This window comes from Salvelinus namaycush, chromosome 14, assembly GCF_016432855.1.
Source record: "Salvelinus namaycush isolate Seneca chromosome 14, SaNama_1.0, whole genome shotgun sequence".
NCBI classification, from domain to species: Eukaryota; Metazoa; Chordata; class Actinopteri; order Salmoniformes; family Salmonidae; genus Salvelinus; species Salvelinus namaycush.
In genome coordinates this window covers 3,685,594-3,704,486 of record NC_052320.1, presented here as the reverse complement: position 1 = coordinate 3,704,486, position 18,893 = coordinate 3,685,594, and the positions used below count along the sequence as shown (strand labels likewise).

The window sequence follows — 18,893 nt, the reverse complement described above, 5'->3', positions numbered from 1 at the left end:
CCTTTACTTAGTTCCTCAATCACACATGACCTTCACTCTCTTCCCCTTACTTAGTTCCTCAATCACACATGACCTTCACCCTCTTCCCTTTACTTAGTCTCTCAATCACACATGACCTTCACCCTCTTCCCCTTACTTAGTCTCTCAATCACACATGACCTTCACCCTCTTCCCTTTACTTAGTCTCTCAATCACACATGACCTTCACCCTCTTCCCCTTACTTAGTCTCTCAATCACACATGACCTTCACTCTCTTCCCTTTACTTAGTTCCTCAATCACACATGACCTTCACTCTCTTCCCCTTACTTAGTTCCTCAATCACACATGACCTTCACTCTCTTCCCCTTACTTAGTTCCTCAATCACACATGACCTTCACTCTCTTCCCCTTCTTAGTTCTTCAATCACACATGACCTTCACCCTCTTTCCTTTACTTAGTTCCTCAATCACACATGACCTTCACCCTCTTTCCTTTACTTAGTTCCTCAATCACACATGACCTTCACTCTCTTCCCCTTCTTAGTTCTTCAATCACACATGACCTTCACCCTCTTCCCCTTACTTAGTCTCTCAATCACACATGACCTTCACTCTCTTCCCTTTACTTTGTCTTTGTTCTATGTACTATACTGTTATATATTCATGAGGATATAACATCTGTAAATACACCTCACTGTGCCCCACTGGCCACCAAAGACATGCCAATACAATATATACATGCTAAACTGTGCCAAGAAAGATACATAGCAACAATTTTTTTTAAAGTATGTACCAATTGCAGACTGTAGTTTTAATACACAGGCCTGTCAAAAGCTTGATGCAAATCACAATAATTGACTGTTTAATTCATATGCAAATGTATGTTTTTATTTATTATCAACATTTTTGCAAATTAAACTCACTGTATCATACCACTGGATCATACCACTGTATCATACCACTGGATCATACCACTGGATCATACCACTGTATCATACCACTGGATCATACCACTGGATCATACCACTGGATCATACCACTGGATCATACCACTGGATCATACCACTGTATCATACCACTGTATCATACCACTGGATCATACCACTGGATCATACCACTGGATCATACCACTGGATCATACCACTGGATCATACCACTGTATCATACCACTGTGAAAAACATATACTTACACTGTGTGTTGTGTCTGTTGTTGTTATGTAAGTAATTATGTAAGTTATATATACTGAACAAAAATATAAACTCAACATGCAACAATTTCAATGACTTTACTGAGTTACAGTTCATATAACTAATTCAGACAATTTAAATAAATGAATTAGGCCCTGGGTGGGCCTGGGAGGGCATAGACACACCCACTGGGGAGCCAGGCCCAGCCAATCAGAATGAGTTTTTCCCCACAAAAGGGTTTAATTACAGACAGAATACTCCTCAGTTTCATCAGCTGTCCGGGTGGCTGGTCTCAGACGAAGCCACATGTGGAGGTCCTGGGCTGGAGTGGTTACACGTGGTCAGCGGTTGTGAGGACGGTTGGCTGTACTGCCAAATTCTCGAAAACGACATTGGAGGTGGCTTATGGTAGAGAAATTAACATTAAATTCTCTGGCAATAGTTCTGGTGGACATACCTGCAGTCAGCATGCCAATTGCACGCTCCCTCAAAACTTGTGGCATTGTGTTGTGTGACAAAACGGCACATTTTAGAGTGGTCTTTTATTCTCACCAGCGGAAAGTGCTACTGTGTAATGATCATCCTGTTTAATCCGTTTCTTGATATGCCACACCTGTCAGGCGGATGGATTATCTTGGAAAAGGAGAAATACTAACTGGGATGTAAAAAATAAAATTGTGCACAAAATTTGAGAGAAATATGCTTTTTGTCCGTACGGTATGGAACATTTCTGGGGATCTTTTATTTCAGCTCATGGGACCAACACTTTACATGTTGTGTTTATGTTTTTTTGTTCAGTGTACAATCTTATCTCTTAGTGAAAGTCCATACCTCTTTGTTTTACTCGGGTATCACGTGGCCGTAATCAGCCTCTTCAAAACCCCCCTGGAACACTTGTCTTTCCAATGACTGAAACACGTGAGATTCAATGTCAAATGAGTCCGTAACTAAGGTTGTATTCAACATATGTTGTGGCTATAGAAACATAATTGGGAACAATCCGATTGTCAAAACAAGTCGTGACTCTGACTCAGAAAACAGTTCTAGTTATATATTCATAGCTGCATTCTGATGTTTGTTTACCATGTTTTCCCAGCCAATCAGTCAATTAGAAAGCATCATAGTTAAGCACTGTACTGTTCCTTGCATATTCCTTATCATCATCATCGTCATTTGGCTCCTGAGTGTCGCAGCGGTCTAAGGCGCTGCATCTCAGTGCAAGAGGCGTCACTACAGTCCCTGGATCGAATCCAGGCTGTATCACATCCGGCCGTAATTGGGAGTCCCATAGGGCAGAGCACAATTGGCCCAGCGTCGTCCGGGTTTGTCTCGGGTAGGCAGTCATTGTAAATAAGAATTTGTTCTTAACTGACTTGCCTAGTTCAATAAAACATATTAGCGTTTTGATTTATATTGTGGAGGATGCCATACCAAAGCAGTATATATCCTTTCAAGAGTTCGAATTGTGTCCTGCACGTCATCTTTATGTTATTGTTTTAAATTAGAAAAAGAAATGAGCATTTTCATCTTTAAACTGGTTAAAAGTTGATCGTTAAAATGTTTTGTCAGAGACTACCTCTACTATACCTTCAGACATTCTGTTGAATGTACTGATCACCAACGCCTGATTACAGACCAATTGTTCATGAATGATGTAAATAAACTGGTGTTGTTCTGTCAATATTCTGTGTATCGTCTGGGACATGAACCTTTTTCTTCATATATTGCTGTGTTGTTGTTAAACGCTGTTATCAAATAACTTTGGCAATGTTAAGCTAATCTACTTTCCAAATGGAAACATGGGACATTTTGATAAGATTATGAAAAGGTACATTCAGCATTACTTAGTCCCAGATATGTGCAGTGAAATATGTTCTTTTAGAGGGTCAGTCATAGAGGTACGGCGCTCCCAAGAGCAAATTAGGGTTAACGACAGATTTTTCTCCTGTTCCTTGTCGGCTCACGTTTCACAAAACAGTGATTGAGTTATGTTATTAGCCTAAATTATGACTATGCAATCTATTCATCACGTAAAGAATGGTAGCCTATTTTACATAAGTTTTTGCTATAATAGATGCACGAAGTCCTTTATTATAAAGGTTACATTTTATGGTGAAAAAAAAGAGCTTCCCTAAACTTTAAACTCACGTGCCGCCTACGCATGTCGGCATTTGAAGTCGGCCTTGTTGTTATTTGATCATGTGTATTATGCGTCTATTTCACGTTGCACTGAATATGCCGTTCCACAAGTAAATGAGACAATATACGATGAGGTTGAGTAATGGTCGACATTATACACCACATCACAAAACATTAGGAACACCTGCTCTTTCCATGACATAGACTGACCAGGTGAATCCAGGTGAAAGATATGATCCCTTATTGATGTCACTTCTTAAATCCACTTCAATCAGTGTAGATGAAGGCGAGGAGACGTGTTAAAGAATGATTTGCAAGCCTTGAGACAAATCAGACATGGATTGTGTATGTGTGCAATTCACTTTGCCATATTCTGTTTATCTAAAATGAACCCCCATACCCTAGGTTTAACTGAACTGACCCCACTATACTCCAGGTTTATCTGAGCTAACCCCCCATACCGTAGGTTTATCTGAACTGACCCCCCATATCCTGTTTATCTGAACTGACCCCCCATATCCTGTTTATCTGAACTGACCCCCCATACTCTAGGTTTATCTGAACTGATCCCCCATACTCTAGGTTTATCTGAACTGACCCCCCATATCCTAGGTTTATCTGAACTGACCCCCAATATCCCAGGTTTATCTGAACTGACCCCCCATACTCTAGGTTTATCTGAACTGACCCCCCATACCCTAGGTTTATCTGCACTGACCCCCCATACTCTAGGTTTATCTGAACTGACCCCCAATATCCTAGGTTTATCTGAACTGACCCCCCATATCCTAGGATTATCTGAACTGACCCCCCATATCCTAGGTTTATCTGAACTGACCCCCATATCCTTTATTTATCTGAACTGACCCCCCATACTCTAGGTTTATCTGAACTGACCCCCCATATCCTAGGTTTATCTGAACTGACCCCACTATATCCTAGGTTTATCTGAACTGACCCCCCATATCCTAGGTTTATCTGAACTGACCCCCCATACTCTAGGTTTATCTGAACTGACCCCCCCATACTCTAGGTTTATCTGAACTGACCCCCCCATACTCTAGGTTTATCTGAACTGACCCCCCCATATCCTGTTTATCTGAACTGACCCCCCATACTCTAGGTTTATCTGAACTGACCCCCATACTCTAGGTTTATCTGAACTGACCCCCCCATATCCTAGGTTTATCTGAACTGACCCCCCATACTCCAGGTTTATCTGAACTGACCCCCCATATCCTAGGTTTATCTGAACTGACCCCCCCATATCCTGTTTATCTGAACTGACCCCCCATACTCTAGGTTTATCTGAACTGACCCCCCCATACTCTAGGTTTATCTGAACTGACCCCCCATACTCTAGGTTTATCTGAACTGACCCCCCATACCCCAGGTTTATCTGAACTGACCCCCCCATATCCTGTTTATCTGAACTGACCCCCCCATACTCTAGGTTTATCTGAACTGACCCCCCATACTCTAGGTTTATCTGAACTGACCCCCTATACTCCAGGTTTATCTGAACTGACCCCCCATACTCCAGGTTTATCTGAACTGACCCCCCATACTCTAGGTTTATCTGAACTGACCCCCCATACTCTAGGTTTATCTGAACTGACCCCCCCATATCCTAGGTTTATCTGAACTGACCTCTATACTCCAGGTTTATCTGAACTGACCCCCCATATCCTAGGTTTATCTGAACTGACCCCCCATATCCTGTTTTTCTGAACTGACCCCCCATATCCTAGGTTTATCTGAACTGACCCCTCCATATCCTGTTTATCTGAACTGACCCCCCCATACTCTAGGTTTATCTGAACTGACCCCCCATACTCCAGGTTTATCTGAACTGACCCCCCATACTCTAGGTTTATCTGAACTGACCCCCCCATACTCTAGGTTTATCTGAACTGACCCCCCATATCCTAGGTTTATCTGAACTGAACCCCCATACTCCAGGTTTATCTGAACTGACCCCCCATATCCTAGGTTTATCTGAACTGAACCCCAATATCCCAGGTTTATCTGAACTGACCCCCCATACTCTAGGTTTATCTGAACTGACCCCCCATACTCTAGGTTTATCTGAACTGACCCCCATATCCTTTATTTATCTGAACTGACCCCCCATACTCTAGGTTTATCTGAACTGACCCCCCCATACTCTAGGTTTATCTGAACTGACCCCCCATATCCTAGGTTTATCTGAACTGAACCCCAATATCCCAGGTTTATCTGAACTGACCCCCCATACTCTAGGTTTATCTGAACTGACCCCACTGTTACACAGACTAGTATCCAGATATATTTTGCTTTCCCAGATTAGATGACTGTTCATTAACATTGTTCCTGAATTATATTTACTTTTGCTACATAGGCGTTTTATATTTGTAACCACTTCACACTTTTCTTATCTGAAGTTGTGTTATCACTAGTGTTCCAAATGGCACTCTGTTCCCTACATAGGGCACTACTTCTGACCAGAGGCATATGGGCCCTGTTCAAAAGTAGTGCACTATATAGGGGATAGCATGCCATTTTGGGACATACCCATAGCTTTGACATTGTGTGCTGAAGGAGGGCATTAACATGGTCGATTGGCTGTGGGATTGGGTCCTGGTGTCCAGGACGACTGTATATAAGGCCTGAGTTCTCCTCCTCCTAACTTCACTCCCTCTGTCCAAGAAGAACCAGAAGCAACCATGATGAACTGGGCTGTCCTCCTGTGTGCCCTAGTGGCCCTGTCCGAGTGTAATGTGAAGTAAGTTTTGTTCTTCTCTTCTCAGTCTGCATATTCTGTTTATTGTTGTCAGCACCTGACCCCAGGTCCAATTCCTGGTACATGGTAATTGCGGCGAATAAAGGGGATTTAGATTGTGACTGTTATTGTGTTTTCAGGATCTCTCTGATCAAGGGGAAGACTGCCAGAGAGACCCTGATGGAGAAGGGTATATGGGAGGAGACCAGGCTGAAGTTCCCCTACAACCCTATGGCCAAGTTCTACCAGACCGGTGATGAGGCTATGACCAACGACGCTGATGTAAGGCACAGACAGAAGCAGTATGGTGAAATGCCTGGTCACTGGTCCCACAACTGTTTTTGCTCTATAGCTAATGGCCACGGGAGTTGTCTATACAGCACAAACAGACCTGGGACCAGGCTAGTCTATAGGCTGTATGTTTATTGTTTCAAATATGTCATTACATGTTGGATATTGTGACTGCATAGTTTGAACCCCATTGGCTCTACAGTTTGTGTTCATGTCTTGCTTAAGTTAAATGTACACTGGCATGATCAGATTAATTATGAGCTTACAGAGGAGCATATAGCCAGCCATGCTTCTTGGCATGTGACTAGCTACGTTGTTAGACAAATGTCTGTTTCTTCATAGGACTGTGAAATGTTCACTTGTGTGACCCTGTCACCGTCTCCCTGCAGATGTCCTACTACGGAGTGATAACCATTGGAACCCCTCCCCAGTCCTTCAACGTCATCTTTGACACTGGCTCCTCCAACCTGTGGGTTCCCTCTGTCTACTGCTCCAGCCAGGCCTGCCGTGAGTATATCTTAGGGGTCTGTAGAACACTGCTGGCGTTGGAGAATAGCTATATTTCAAAGTAGTTTACGAGTAGTCTCTTGTGACAAAAGTTGCAAAATACAGTTTTATATTGAGTACTTAGCCAGAGAATGGGAGACTTGGTTGTCGGTTGAGGTTAAGGGCTGAGGGTTTGCAGCATAAGAGGGTTGGCTCAACACAATTAAACAATAGAATATGATTAATGCGTTTTTTCTATTGTCCCCTTAAGAGCGTGGATGGTAGCGAATAGATCAATACCAATGAATAAATGAATGTTCAGTTTTGCAATGGCACAGTATGTACTTGGTCTGTAATGAACATGTTCATGTTTTTAAATAGAGAATCATGCCAAATACAATCCTGCACAGTCCAGCACCTTCACGTGGGCCAACAAGCCTGTTTCCATTCAGTACGGAACTGGCAGCATGACTGGACAGCTGGCATACGACACTGTTTCGGTATGTAAATGTAGCTAGCTACACATTATTGTGATACATGTTTAATTGACACTTTCAATTACAACATACTGTACATTACATACAATGCAACCCCTCAAATAATCTTCCACTCAGCACCCGCCATCCCAAAGCGGTCCTGTTTTATATCATCACATGCTAAAAAGTATATTAGTAACTGACTCCAGTACAATCAGCAAAGAAATATAACTACTATTTTGGGTACACTCAATATGGCCGCCGGTCCACACGTCACCAAACAATTGACTTGAATGGGGAAATCGTATTCTAGTAATTCAATTTCTATGGTGCCCAGTGACTGACGCTTGCTGCTCTGTTTTTCCAGGTGGGCGGTATCTCTGTAACTAAGCAGATCTTTGGTGCCAGTCAGACCGAGGCTCCCTTCATGGCCCACATGGTTGCCGACGGTATCCTGGGCCTGGCTTTCCCCAACCTGGCGGCCTCTGGGGCCACACCCGTCTTTGACAACATGATGACCCAGGGCCTGGTGTCCCAGAGCCTCTTCTCTGTCTACCTGAGCGGGTAACATAGTAACTGTACAAATACACCTGGATGGGAGGTGGCCTTTTCTCTCTGAGCTGTGATATTAATACAGCAAGAACGTACCAGCGAATTAATATTAAATACAATTATACAACTGCTTTAAATGTCTTTGAAGGAAAGGTGACATCCATTTCAACATGTGTTGATGATTAAGCAACCTTGTTGACCTTTCTCCTCCTCCAATAGAAACTCAGCAGAGGGTAGTGTGGTGTCTTTCGGAGACATTGAGTCTAACTACTACACCGGACAGATCACCTGGATCCCCCTGTCCTCCGAGACCTACTGGCAGATCAACATGGACAGGTAGGTACACTAGTCCACACAGAGCCTATATCCTGGTCCATATCCATACAAAGATTCATGTCTATACAGTGCCTTCGGAAAGTATTCAGACCCCTTGACTTTTTCTACACATTAAGTTACAGCCTTATTCTAAAATCGATTGCATAGTTTCCCCCCCTTATCCATCTACACACAATGCTCCATAATGACAAAGCAAAAACAGGTTTTTGGAAACCTGATGTGTGTGTGTATATATATTAGAAATGTACATAAGGTTTCAGACCCTTTACTCAGTACTTTGTTGGAGCACCTTTTGCAGCGATTACAGCCTCAAGTCTTCTTGGGTATGACGCAACAAGCTTGGCACAACTGTATTTGGGGAGTTTCTCTGTACTTTGTGTCGTTCATCTTTCACTCGATCCCGATTAGTCTCCCAGTCCCTGCTGCTGAAAAACATTCCCACAGCATGATGCTGCCACCACATGCTTCACCGTAGGGATGGTGCCAGGTTTCCTCCAGACGTGACGCTTGGCATTCAGGCCAAAGAGTTCAATCTTGGTTTCATCAGATCAGAGAATCTTGTTTCTCATGGTCTGAGAGTCTTTAGGTGCCTTTTGGCAAACTCCAAGTGGGCTGTCATGTGCCTTTTACTGAGGAGTGGCTTCCATCTGGCCACTCTACCATAAAGGCCTGATTGGTGGAGTGCTGCAGAGATGGTTGTCTTTCTGGAAGGTTCTCCCATCTCCACAGATGAACTCTGGAGCTCTGTCAGAGTGACCATCGGGCTCTTGGTTACCTCCTTGACCAAGACCCTTCTTCCCCAATTGCTCAATTCTGACAGGCAGCCAGCTTTAAGAAGAGTGGTTCCAAACTTCTTCCATTTAAGAATGATGGAGGCCACTGGGTTCTTGGGGACCTTCAAAACTGCAGAAATGTTGTGGTACCCTTACCCAGTTCTGTGCCTTGACACAATCCTGTCTTGGAGCTCTACGGACAATTCCTTTGACCTCAGGCTTGGTTTTTGCTCTGACATGCATTGTCAAATGCGGGACCTTATATAGACAGGTGTGTGCCTTTTCAAATCATGTCCAATCAATTGAATTTACCACAGATGGACTCCAATCAAGTTGTAGAAACATCTCAAGGATGATCAATGGAAACAGGATGCATCTGAAATCAATTTCGAGTCTCATAGCAAAGGATCTGAATACTTATGTAAATATGGTATCTGTTTTAAATGTTTTATACATTTGCTAAAATGTCAAAAAACCTGCTGTCATGTTTTTTTTCTCGCTTTGTCATTATGGGGTATTGTGATGTCATTATGGGGTATTGCGATGTCATTATGGGGTATTGTGTGTGTAGATTGACGAGGAAGATGTTATATTTAATCCATTTTAGAATAAGGCTGTAATGTAAAAAAAAAAGTGTGGAAAAAGTCAACAGGTTTGATATTGGACAAGTACATGAAATGAACATACCTACTTCCTGTCTGGAGCCTATGACTAAATGTTGCTGTGCACTTAGCATGTTGAAGTTAATTTTCTCACAACAAACACCTAAAAATGGCAAGAAATATATACATACAACCAAATAGAGGAAGAACAGGTACTCAGCTAGTATTTGTCCTTCCAGCGTTACCATCAATGGCAACACAGTGGCTTGCAATGGTGGATGTCAGGCTATCATAGATACTGGCACCTCCCAGATCGTTGGACCAACCACTGACATCAACAACATGAACAGCTGGGTCGGAGCCACCACTGACCAGTATGGAGATGTGAGTTACACGCACGCACACACACACACACACACGTGTCCAACTACAAGGCTTTTCACACTACTGAGCGGAACCAAGCCAACCCAAGCTGCACTAAGCTGCCTGGTCTTGTTAGTTGTTGGAACGACCGTATTGTTGGAACAACCATGCTACAAATATTTGGGTTGGGACCGGCGTGGTAGTGTGAAAAGGGTGTACATCTGTTCTTGATGTTTTTCCCCTCAATCACCGCCTCCCCTTTGATTAACCACAGAATAAATTACAACATGTTATTACTCCTCTCATAGGCCACCGTGAACTGCAACAACATCGCCAACATGCCCGCGGTGACCTTTACCCTCAACGGAAACGCCTTCACCATCCCTGCCTCCGCCTACACCTCCCAGGTAGTCTACTGAAACACATGTTACATACAACCTATCACCTCCCAGGTAGTCTACTGAAAGACATGTTACATACAACCTATCACCTCCCAGGTAGTCTACTGAAAGACATGTTACATACAACCTATATGACCCATCTGATCTTTAATGCTGATGTGTTTCGTAGCTCCTTCATCAGAACACAGGTACATCTGAGACGTAACCTTTCTTTTAGATCCTAGAAGCAAAGGGCCTCACATGCCTGATTTTCCTCCTTTCTCTCTCTCTCTGTAGAGCTCCTACGGCTGTAGGACTGGTTTTGGTAACGGTGGAACTCAGCAGCTCTGGATCCTTGGAGATGTCTTCATCAGGCAGTACTATGCCATCTTTGACAGGCAGAACAACAATGTCGGTCTGGCCCAGATCGCGTAAGATATCTACTGTGAAAGAAGTCTGGATTGAATGGAAGTCTTCCAGTTATGAATAGTAATATGTTATATATGTGATTGTAGCACTAGAATTGGCATAGTTGGGGAAATGTTGTAGATTGTGAAATGTGCACAGTTGCCAAAGAATAAAATACACTATATTCCCAATGCTAAAATGTGTGTTTGGTTGTCTGTAGCTCTTTCTCCCTGAAGTGAAACTATCCTCTTGTGGAACCTCTTAATGTAAGAGAAATAATAGAATACTATAGAATATAGATCTGGACATGGTGAAGGCAGGTAGGCCCAGAACCATAGATAACCATCTGTTATAGGACTCGGGGTACGAGAACGCTCTGGCTGTAAGGGTTTTCTCCAGAGGAAACTGATAAGGACATGGTGATTGGATGCCAGATAACCTGATGTCCCGATAGATACTGTATCTATCTCAGCCTGTCAATAGAACCAGCTTGTTGAAAGACAGTCTGATATCAAACTCAAAAGTAAATCCTGGTGCAGCGGATTGATCCTTTATTTGTATGGTTTATGAGTCAAAATAGATATAAATCAATCACCTTAAAGCTAGAATCTGTATCTGAAACAAAGTGGTCACCCCACCTGTTTTGGTAAAAAGCTGAGGGATGGGCCTGGAGAAATGAAACCACTCTCAAATGAATAGACAGAGCTGTGGATGCAACGACTGACCATCCATGATATCAACATGATGGCATAAAACTTAGATTCAATCAAATCAAGTGTTAACTGGCGATAGCCGACACCCGCACAGCTGATGTTTTGGCGGTGTCGGAGGTGGAACTGCGTTGGAGAGGTCAAATCGGTGAGCAGCTGCTCTTGTGCCTGCGTGACAATGATCTCACCCGTCCCACTCGCTCCCACTCCTGTTAGAAGTTCAAAGCAAGAATATGTAGGCTATTTAAGCAATAAGGCCCGGCGAGGTGTGGTATATGGCCAATATACCACGGCTAAGGGCTGTTCTAAGCAAGACACAATGCGGAGTGCCTGGATACAGCCCTTAGCCGTGGTATATTGGCCATATAATCACAAACCCCCAAGGTGCCTTATTGCTATTATAAACTGGTTACCAACGTAATTAGAGCAGTAAAAATAAATGTTTTGTCATACCTTACTCTTACCTGTGTCCTGCGCCTGACTCCTTCGCTATCTTTTAGATAGACTCTGACACAATCACGCACCTCTTAGAAGGAGTCAGGCGCAGGACACAGGTAAGAGTAACAATCACTGATTTACTCAATCCAAAACGTAACAAAACACCGCCCGAACAAGGAGAGGCAACGACTTCGGTGGATGTCGTGACAGATACAGAGATAGTAGGGGTCATTAGAAGGTAGAGAGACAGATACAGAGAGAGTAGGGGTCATTAGAAGGTAGAGAGAGACAGATATAGAGAGAGTAGGGGTCATTAGAAGGTAGAGAGAGACAGATACAGAGAGAGTAGGGGTCATTAGAAGTGACAGTTGGAAGGTAGAGAGAGACATAGAGAGTAAACACCAAATTGAGACAGCATGTAGAATTCTGCAAAAATAAAAATATAAAATATCCTCTGTGTTCACCAAATAATGCATGCAGATCAGAATTAGGACGATACCCGCTAATTATCAAATTCCAGAAAAGAGACGTTAAATTCTACAACCAATTCTCAAACCTTCCATAACAAAGCCATCACCTACAGAGAAATAAACCTGGAGAAGAGCCCGCTAAGATTGCTGGTCCTGGGGTTCTGTTCACAAACAGACTCCACAGAGCCCCAGGAGAGCAACACAATTAGACCCAACCATAGGCGGAAATCCCAAGGGGGACGGGGGGGACACAACCCCCCATCCTGGGAAAAATATGATTTGTCCCCCCCAATATATCACTGTAAACATAACTATGTAATTTCAATAATATTAATAATACGCAATGAAAGCACTTGTGCTGATTATAGACACTTAATAGCTTGTCTTTAAGTTTTAAAAGATTGCGACCCCCCCCCTGCCATTTGCACAGGTACTGTGCATCAAATCAAATCAAATCAAATGTATTTATATAGCCCTTCTTACATCAGCTGATATCTCAAAGTGCTGTCCAGAAACCCAGCCTAAAACCTCAAACAGCAAGCAATGCAGGTGTAGAAGCACGGTGGCTAGGAAAAACTCCCTAGAAAGGCCAAAACCTAGGAAGAAACCTAGAGAGGAACCATGCTATGAGGGGTGGCCAGTCCTCTTCTGGCTGTGTCGGGTGGAGATTATAACAGAACATGGCCAAGATGTTCAAATGTTCATAAATGACCAGCATGGTCAAATAATAATAATCACAGTAGTTGTCGAGGGTGCAACAAGTCAGCAAATCAGGAGTAAATGTCAGTTGGCTTTTCATAGCCGATCATTAAGAGTATCTCTACCGCTCCTGCTGTCTCTAGAGAGTTGAAAACAGCAGGTCTGGGACAGGTAGCACGTCCGGTGAACAGGTCAGGGTTCCATAGCCGCAGGCAGAACAGTTGAAACTGGAGCAGCAGCACGGCCAGGCGGACTGGGGACAGCAAGTAGTCATCATGCCAGGTAGTCCTGAGACATGGTCCCAGGGCTCAGGTCCTCCGAGAGAGAGAAAGAAAGACAGAGAGAAAGAAAGAGAGAATTAGAGAGAGCATACTTAAATTCACACAGGACACCGGATAAGACAGGAGAAGTACTCCAGATATAACAAACTGACCCTAGGCCCCCGACACATAAACTACTGCAGCATAAATACTGGAGGATGAGAGAGGAGGGGTCAGGAGACACTGTGGCCCCATCCGATGATACCCCCGGCCAGGGCCAAACAGGCAGGATATAACCCCACCCACTTTGCCAAAGCACAGCCCCCACACCACTAGAGGGATATCTTCAACCACCAACTTACCATCCTGAGACAAGGCCGAGTATAGCCCACAAAGATCTCCGCCACGGCACAACCCAAGGGGGGGACGCCAACCCAGACAGGAAGATCACGTCAGTGACTCAACCCACTCAAGTGACGCACCCCTCCTAGGGATGGCATGGAAGAGCACCAGTAAGCCAGTGACTCAGCCCCTGTAATAGGGATAGAGGCAGAGAATCCCAGTGTAGAGGAATCAGCCATGCAGAGACAGCACTCCTAGAATTATGGTTTGTAAAAAATAAAAATAAATTGTATATATTTTTTATATTAGTTCGATCATTGTTGGATGACAATGATTCAAAAAATAAAGCAATAAAGTATACATTTGAATCAATCGCTTTCGGAGGTTTTAAATAAAAATAAAAATTAGTAATCTTTAAACAGTAAGCTAGTAATATATAAAATAAATGCAAAATCTTTAATGGTTTAAAAAAATGGACTTAGCAAGTTTGACTCAAACCTTTCCAAAATAGGCAGTAATGTTGCCCTCATGTTTTAAGATATTAGATTTGTTTTTGCTTTGAGAAAAAAAAAATAGTTAAACTGTAAAAAGACAGGTGATTAGATAAGTGATCTGTAGTGATTTTTATATATTCTATAAATACTGATTCAATTGCACTCAAGGCAACAGTCATTGTAATGTTTACTTTTTTACACTCCTGGGCCAGACTACACTCAATCATATGACCTACTAAAGAGATGAGTCTTCAGTAAAGACTTAAAGGTTGAGACCGAGTTTGCGTCTCTCACATGGGTAGGCAGACCATTCCAGAAAAATGGAGCTCTATAGGAGAAAGCCCTGCCTCCAGCTGTTTGCTTGGAAATTTTAGGGATAATTAGGAGGCCTGTGTCTTACGTGTAGGTAGCGTACGTGTAGGTATGTACGGCAGGACCAAATCGGAAAGATAGGTAGGAGCAAGCCCATGTAATGCTTTGTAGGTTAGCAGTAAAACATTGAAATCAGCCCTTGCCTTTACAGGAAGCCAGTGTAGGGAGGCTAGCACTGGAGTAATATGATTAATTTTTTTGGTTCTAGTCAGGATTCTAGCAGCCGTATTTAGCACTAACTGAAGTTTATTTAGTGCTTTATCCGGGTAGCTGGAAAGTAGAGCATTGCGGTAGTCTAACCTAGAAGTAACAAAAGCATGGATACATTTTTCTGCATCATTTTTGGACAGAAAGTTTCTGATTTTTGCAATGTTACGTAGATGGAAAAAAGCTGTCCTTGAAACAGTCTTGATATGTTCGTCAAAAGAGAGATCAGGGTCCAGAGTAATGCCGAGGTCCTTCACAGTTTTATTTGAGACGACTGTACAACCATCAAGATTAATTGTCAGATCCAACAGAAGATCTCTTTGTTTCTTGGGACCTAGAACAAGCATCTCTGTTTTATCCGAGTTTAAAAGTAGAAAGTTTGCAGCCATCCACTTCCTTATGTCTGAAACACAGGCTTCTAGCGAGGGCAATTTTGGCGCTTCACCATGTTTCATTGAAATGTAAAGCAGTGTGTCATCCGCATAGCAGTGAAAATTAACATTATGTTTTCGAATGACATCCCCAAGAGGTAAAATATATAGTGAATACAATAGTGATCCTAAAACGGAACCTTGAGGAACACCGAAATGTACAGTTGATTTGTCAGAGGACAAACCATTCACAGAGACAAACTGATATCTTTCCGACAGATAAGATCTAAACCAGGCCAGAACTTGTCCATGTAGACCAATTTGGGTTTCCAATCTCTCCAAAAGAATGTGGTGATCGATGGTATCAAAAGCAGCACTAAGGTCTAGGAGCACGAGGACAGATGCAGAGCCTCAGTCTGACGCCATTAAAAGGTAATTTACCACCTTCACAAGTGCAGTCTCAGTGCTATGATGGGGTCTAAAACCAGACTGAAGCATTTCGTATACATTGTTTGTCTTCAGGAAGGCAGTGAGTTGCTGCGCAACAGCTTTTTCTAAAATGTTTGAGAGGAATGGAAGATTTGATATAGGCCGATAGTCTTTTATATTTTCTGGGTCAAGGTTTGGCTTTTTCAAGAGAGGCTTTATTATTGCCACTTTTAGTGAGTTTGGTACACATCCGGTGGATAGAGAGACGTTTATTATGTTCAACATAGGAGGGCCAAGCACAGGAAGCAGCTCTTTCAGTAGTTTAGTTGGAATAGGGTCCAGTATGCAGCTTGAAGGTTTAGAGGCCATGATTATTTTCATAATTGTGTCAAGAGATATAGTACTAAAACACTTGAGTGTCTCTCTTGATCCTAGGTCCTGGCAGAGTTGTGCAGACTCAGGACAACTGAGCTTTGGAGGAATAGGCAGATTTAAAGAGGAGTCTGTAATTTGCTTTCTAATGATCATGATCTTTTCCTCAAAGAAGTTCATGAATTTATTACTGCTGAGGTGAAAGCCATCCTCTCTTGGGGAATGCTGCTTTTTAGTTAGGTTTATGACAGTATCAAAAATAAATTTCGGATTGTTCTTATTTTCCTCAATTAAGTTGGAAAAATAGGATGATCGAGCAGCAGTGAGGGCTCTTCGATACTGCAAGGTACTGTCTTTCCAAGCTAGCCGGAAGACTTCCAGTTTGGTGTGGCGCCATTTCCGTTCCAATTTTTTGGAAGCTTGCTTCAGTGCTCGGGTATTTTCTGTATACCAGGGAGCTAGTTTCTTATGACAAATGTTTTTAGTTTTTAGGGGTGCGACTGCATCTAGGGTATTGCGCAAGGTTAAATTGAGTTCCTCAGTTAGGTGGTTAACCGATTTTTGTTCTCTGACGTCCTTGGGTAGGCAGAGGGAGTCTGGAAAGGCATCTAGGAATCTTTGGGTTGACTGAGAATTTATAGCACGACTTTTGATGCTCCTTGGTTGGGGTCTGAGCAGATTATTTGTTGCGATTACAAACGTAATAAAATGGTGGTCCAATAGTCCAGGATTATGAGGAAAAACATTAAGATCCACAACATATCCACAGTATATATCCTTTCGAGAGTTCGAATTGTGTCCTGCACGTCATCTTTAGGTTATTGTTTTAAATTAGAAAAATAAATCGGCATTTTCATCTTTAAACTGGTTAAAAGTTGATCGTTAAAATGTTTTGTCAGAGACTACCTCTACTATACCTTCAGACATTCTGTTGAATGTACTGATCACCAACGCCTGATTACAGACCAATTGTTCATTAATGATGTAAATAAACTGGTGTTGTTCTGTCAATATTCTGTGTATCGTCTGGGACATGAACCTTTTTCTTCATATATTGCTGTGTTGTTGTTAAACGCTGTTATCAAATAACTTTGGCAATGTTAAGCTAATCTACTTTCCAAATGGAAACATGGGACATTTTGATAAGATTATGAAAAGGTACATTCAGCATTACTTAGTCCCAGATATGTGCAGTGAAATATGTTCTTTTAGAGGGTCAGTCATAGAGGTACGGCGCTCCCAAGAGCAAATTAGGGTTAACGACAGATTTTTCTCCTGTTCCTTGTCGGCTCACGTTTCACAAAACAGTGATTGAGTTATGTTATTAGCCTAAATTATGACTATGCAATCTATTCATCACGTAAAGAATGGTAGCCTATTTTACATAAGTTTTTGCTATAATAGATGCACGCAATCCTTTAATATAAAGGTTACATTTTATGGTGAAAAAAAAGAGCTTCCCTAAACTTTAAACTCACGTGCCGCCTACGCATGTCGGCATTTGAAGTCGGCCTTGTTGTTATTTGATCATGTGTATTATGCGTCTATTTCACGTTGCACTGAATATGCCGTTCCACAAGTAAATGAGACAATATACGATGAGGTTGAGTAATGGTCGACATTATACACCACATCACAAAACATTAGGAACACCTGCTCTTTCCATGACATAGACTGACCAGGTGAATCCAGGTGAAAGATATGATCCCTTATTGATGTCACTTCTTATATCCACTTCAATCAGTGTAGATGAAGGCGAGGAGACGTGTTAAAGAATGATTTGCAAGCCTTGAGACAAATCAGACATGGATTGTGTATGTGTGCAATTCACTTTGCCATATTCTGTTTATCTAAACTGACCCCCCATACCCTAGGTTTAACTGAACTGACCCCACTATACTCCAGGTTTATCTGAGCTAACCCCCCATACCGTAGGTTTATCTGAACTGACCCCCCATATCCTGTTTATCTGAACTGACCCCCCATATCCTGTTTATCTGAACTGACTCCCTATACTCTAGGTTTATCTGAACTGATCCCCCATACTCTAGGTTTATCTGAACTGACCCCCCATACTCTAGGTTTATCTGAACTGACCCCCCATATCCTAGGTTTATCTGAACTGACCCCCAATATCCCAGGTTTATCTGAACTGACCCCCCATACTCTAGGTTTATCTGAACTGACCCCCCATACCCTAGGTTTATCTGCACTGACCCCCCATACCCTAGGTTTATCTGAACTGACCCCCAATATCCCAGGTTTATCTGAACTGACCCCCCATACCCTAGGTTTATCTGAACTGACCCCCCATACTCTAGGTTTATCTGAACTGACCCCCCATACCCCAGGTTTATCTGAACTGACCCCCCATACTCTAGGTTTATCTGAACTGACCCCCCATACCCTAGGTTTATCTGAACTGACCCCCAATATCCCAGGTTTATCTGAACTGACCCCCCATACTCTAGGTTTATCTGAACTGACCCCCCATACTCTAGGTTTATCTGAACTGACCCCCCATACTCTAGGTTTATCTGAACTGACCCCCCATACTCTAGGTTTATCTGCACTGACCCCCCATACTCTAGGTTTATCTGAACTGACCCCCCATACTCTAGGTTTATCTGAACTGACCCCCCATACTCTAGGTTTATCTGAACTGACCCCCCATACTCTAGGTTTATCTGAACTGACCCCCCATATCCTAGGTTTATCTGAACTGACCCCCCATACTCTAGGTTTATCTGAACTGACCCCCCATACTCTAGGTTTATCTGAACTGACCCCCCCATACTCCAGGTTTATCTGAACTGACCCCCCATACTCTAGGTTTATCTGAACTGACCCCCCATACTCTAGGTTTATCTGAACTGACCCCCCATACTCTAGGTTTATCTGAACTGATCCCCCATACTCTAGGTTTATCTGAACTGACCCCCCATATCCTGTTTATCTGAACTGACCCCCATATCCTAGGTTTATCTGAACTG

At 42.7% G+C, this 18,893-nt stretch overlaps 1 protein-coding gene across 1 annotated transcript; it reads left to right on the top strand.

Moving 5' to 3' along the window:
- Positions 1-6,013: 6,013 nt before the first annotated feature.
- On the top strand, positions 6,014-10,817 carry LOC120058781 (pepsin A-like). Its single transcript, XM_039007521.1, has 9 exons — positions 6,014-6,072; positions 6,210-6,351; positions 6,750-6,867; positions 7,228-7,346; positions 7,690-7,886; positions 8,094-8,210; positions 9,825-9,969; positions 10,257-10,355; positions 10,626-10,817. Exons 1-9 carry the CDS (start codon positions 6,014-6,016, stop codon positions 10,761-10,763), a joined length of 1,134 nt encoding a protein of 377 aa, XP_038863449.1. The 3' UTR covers positions 10,764-10,817.
- Positions 10,818-18,893: the final 8,076 nt, after the last annotated feature.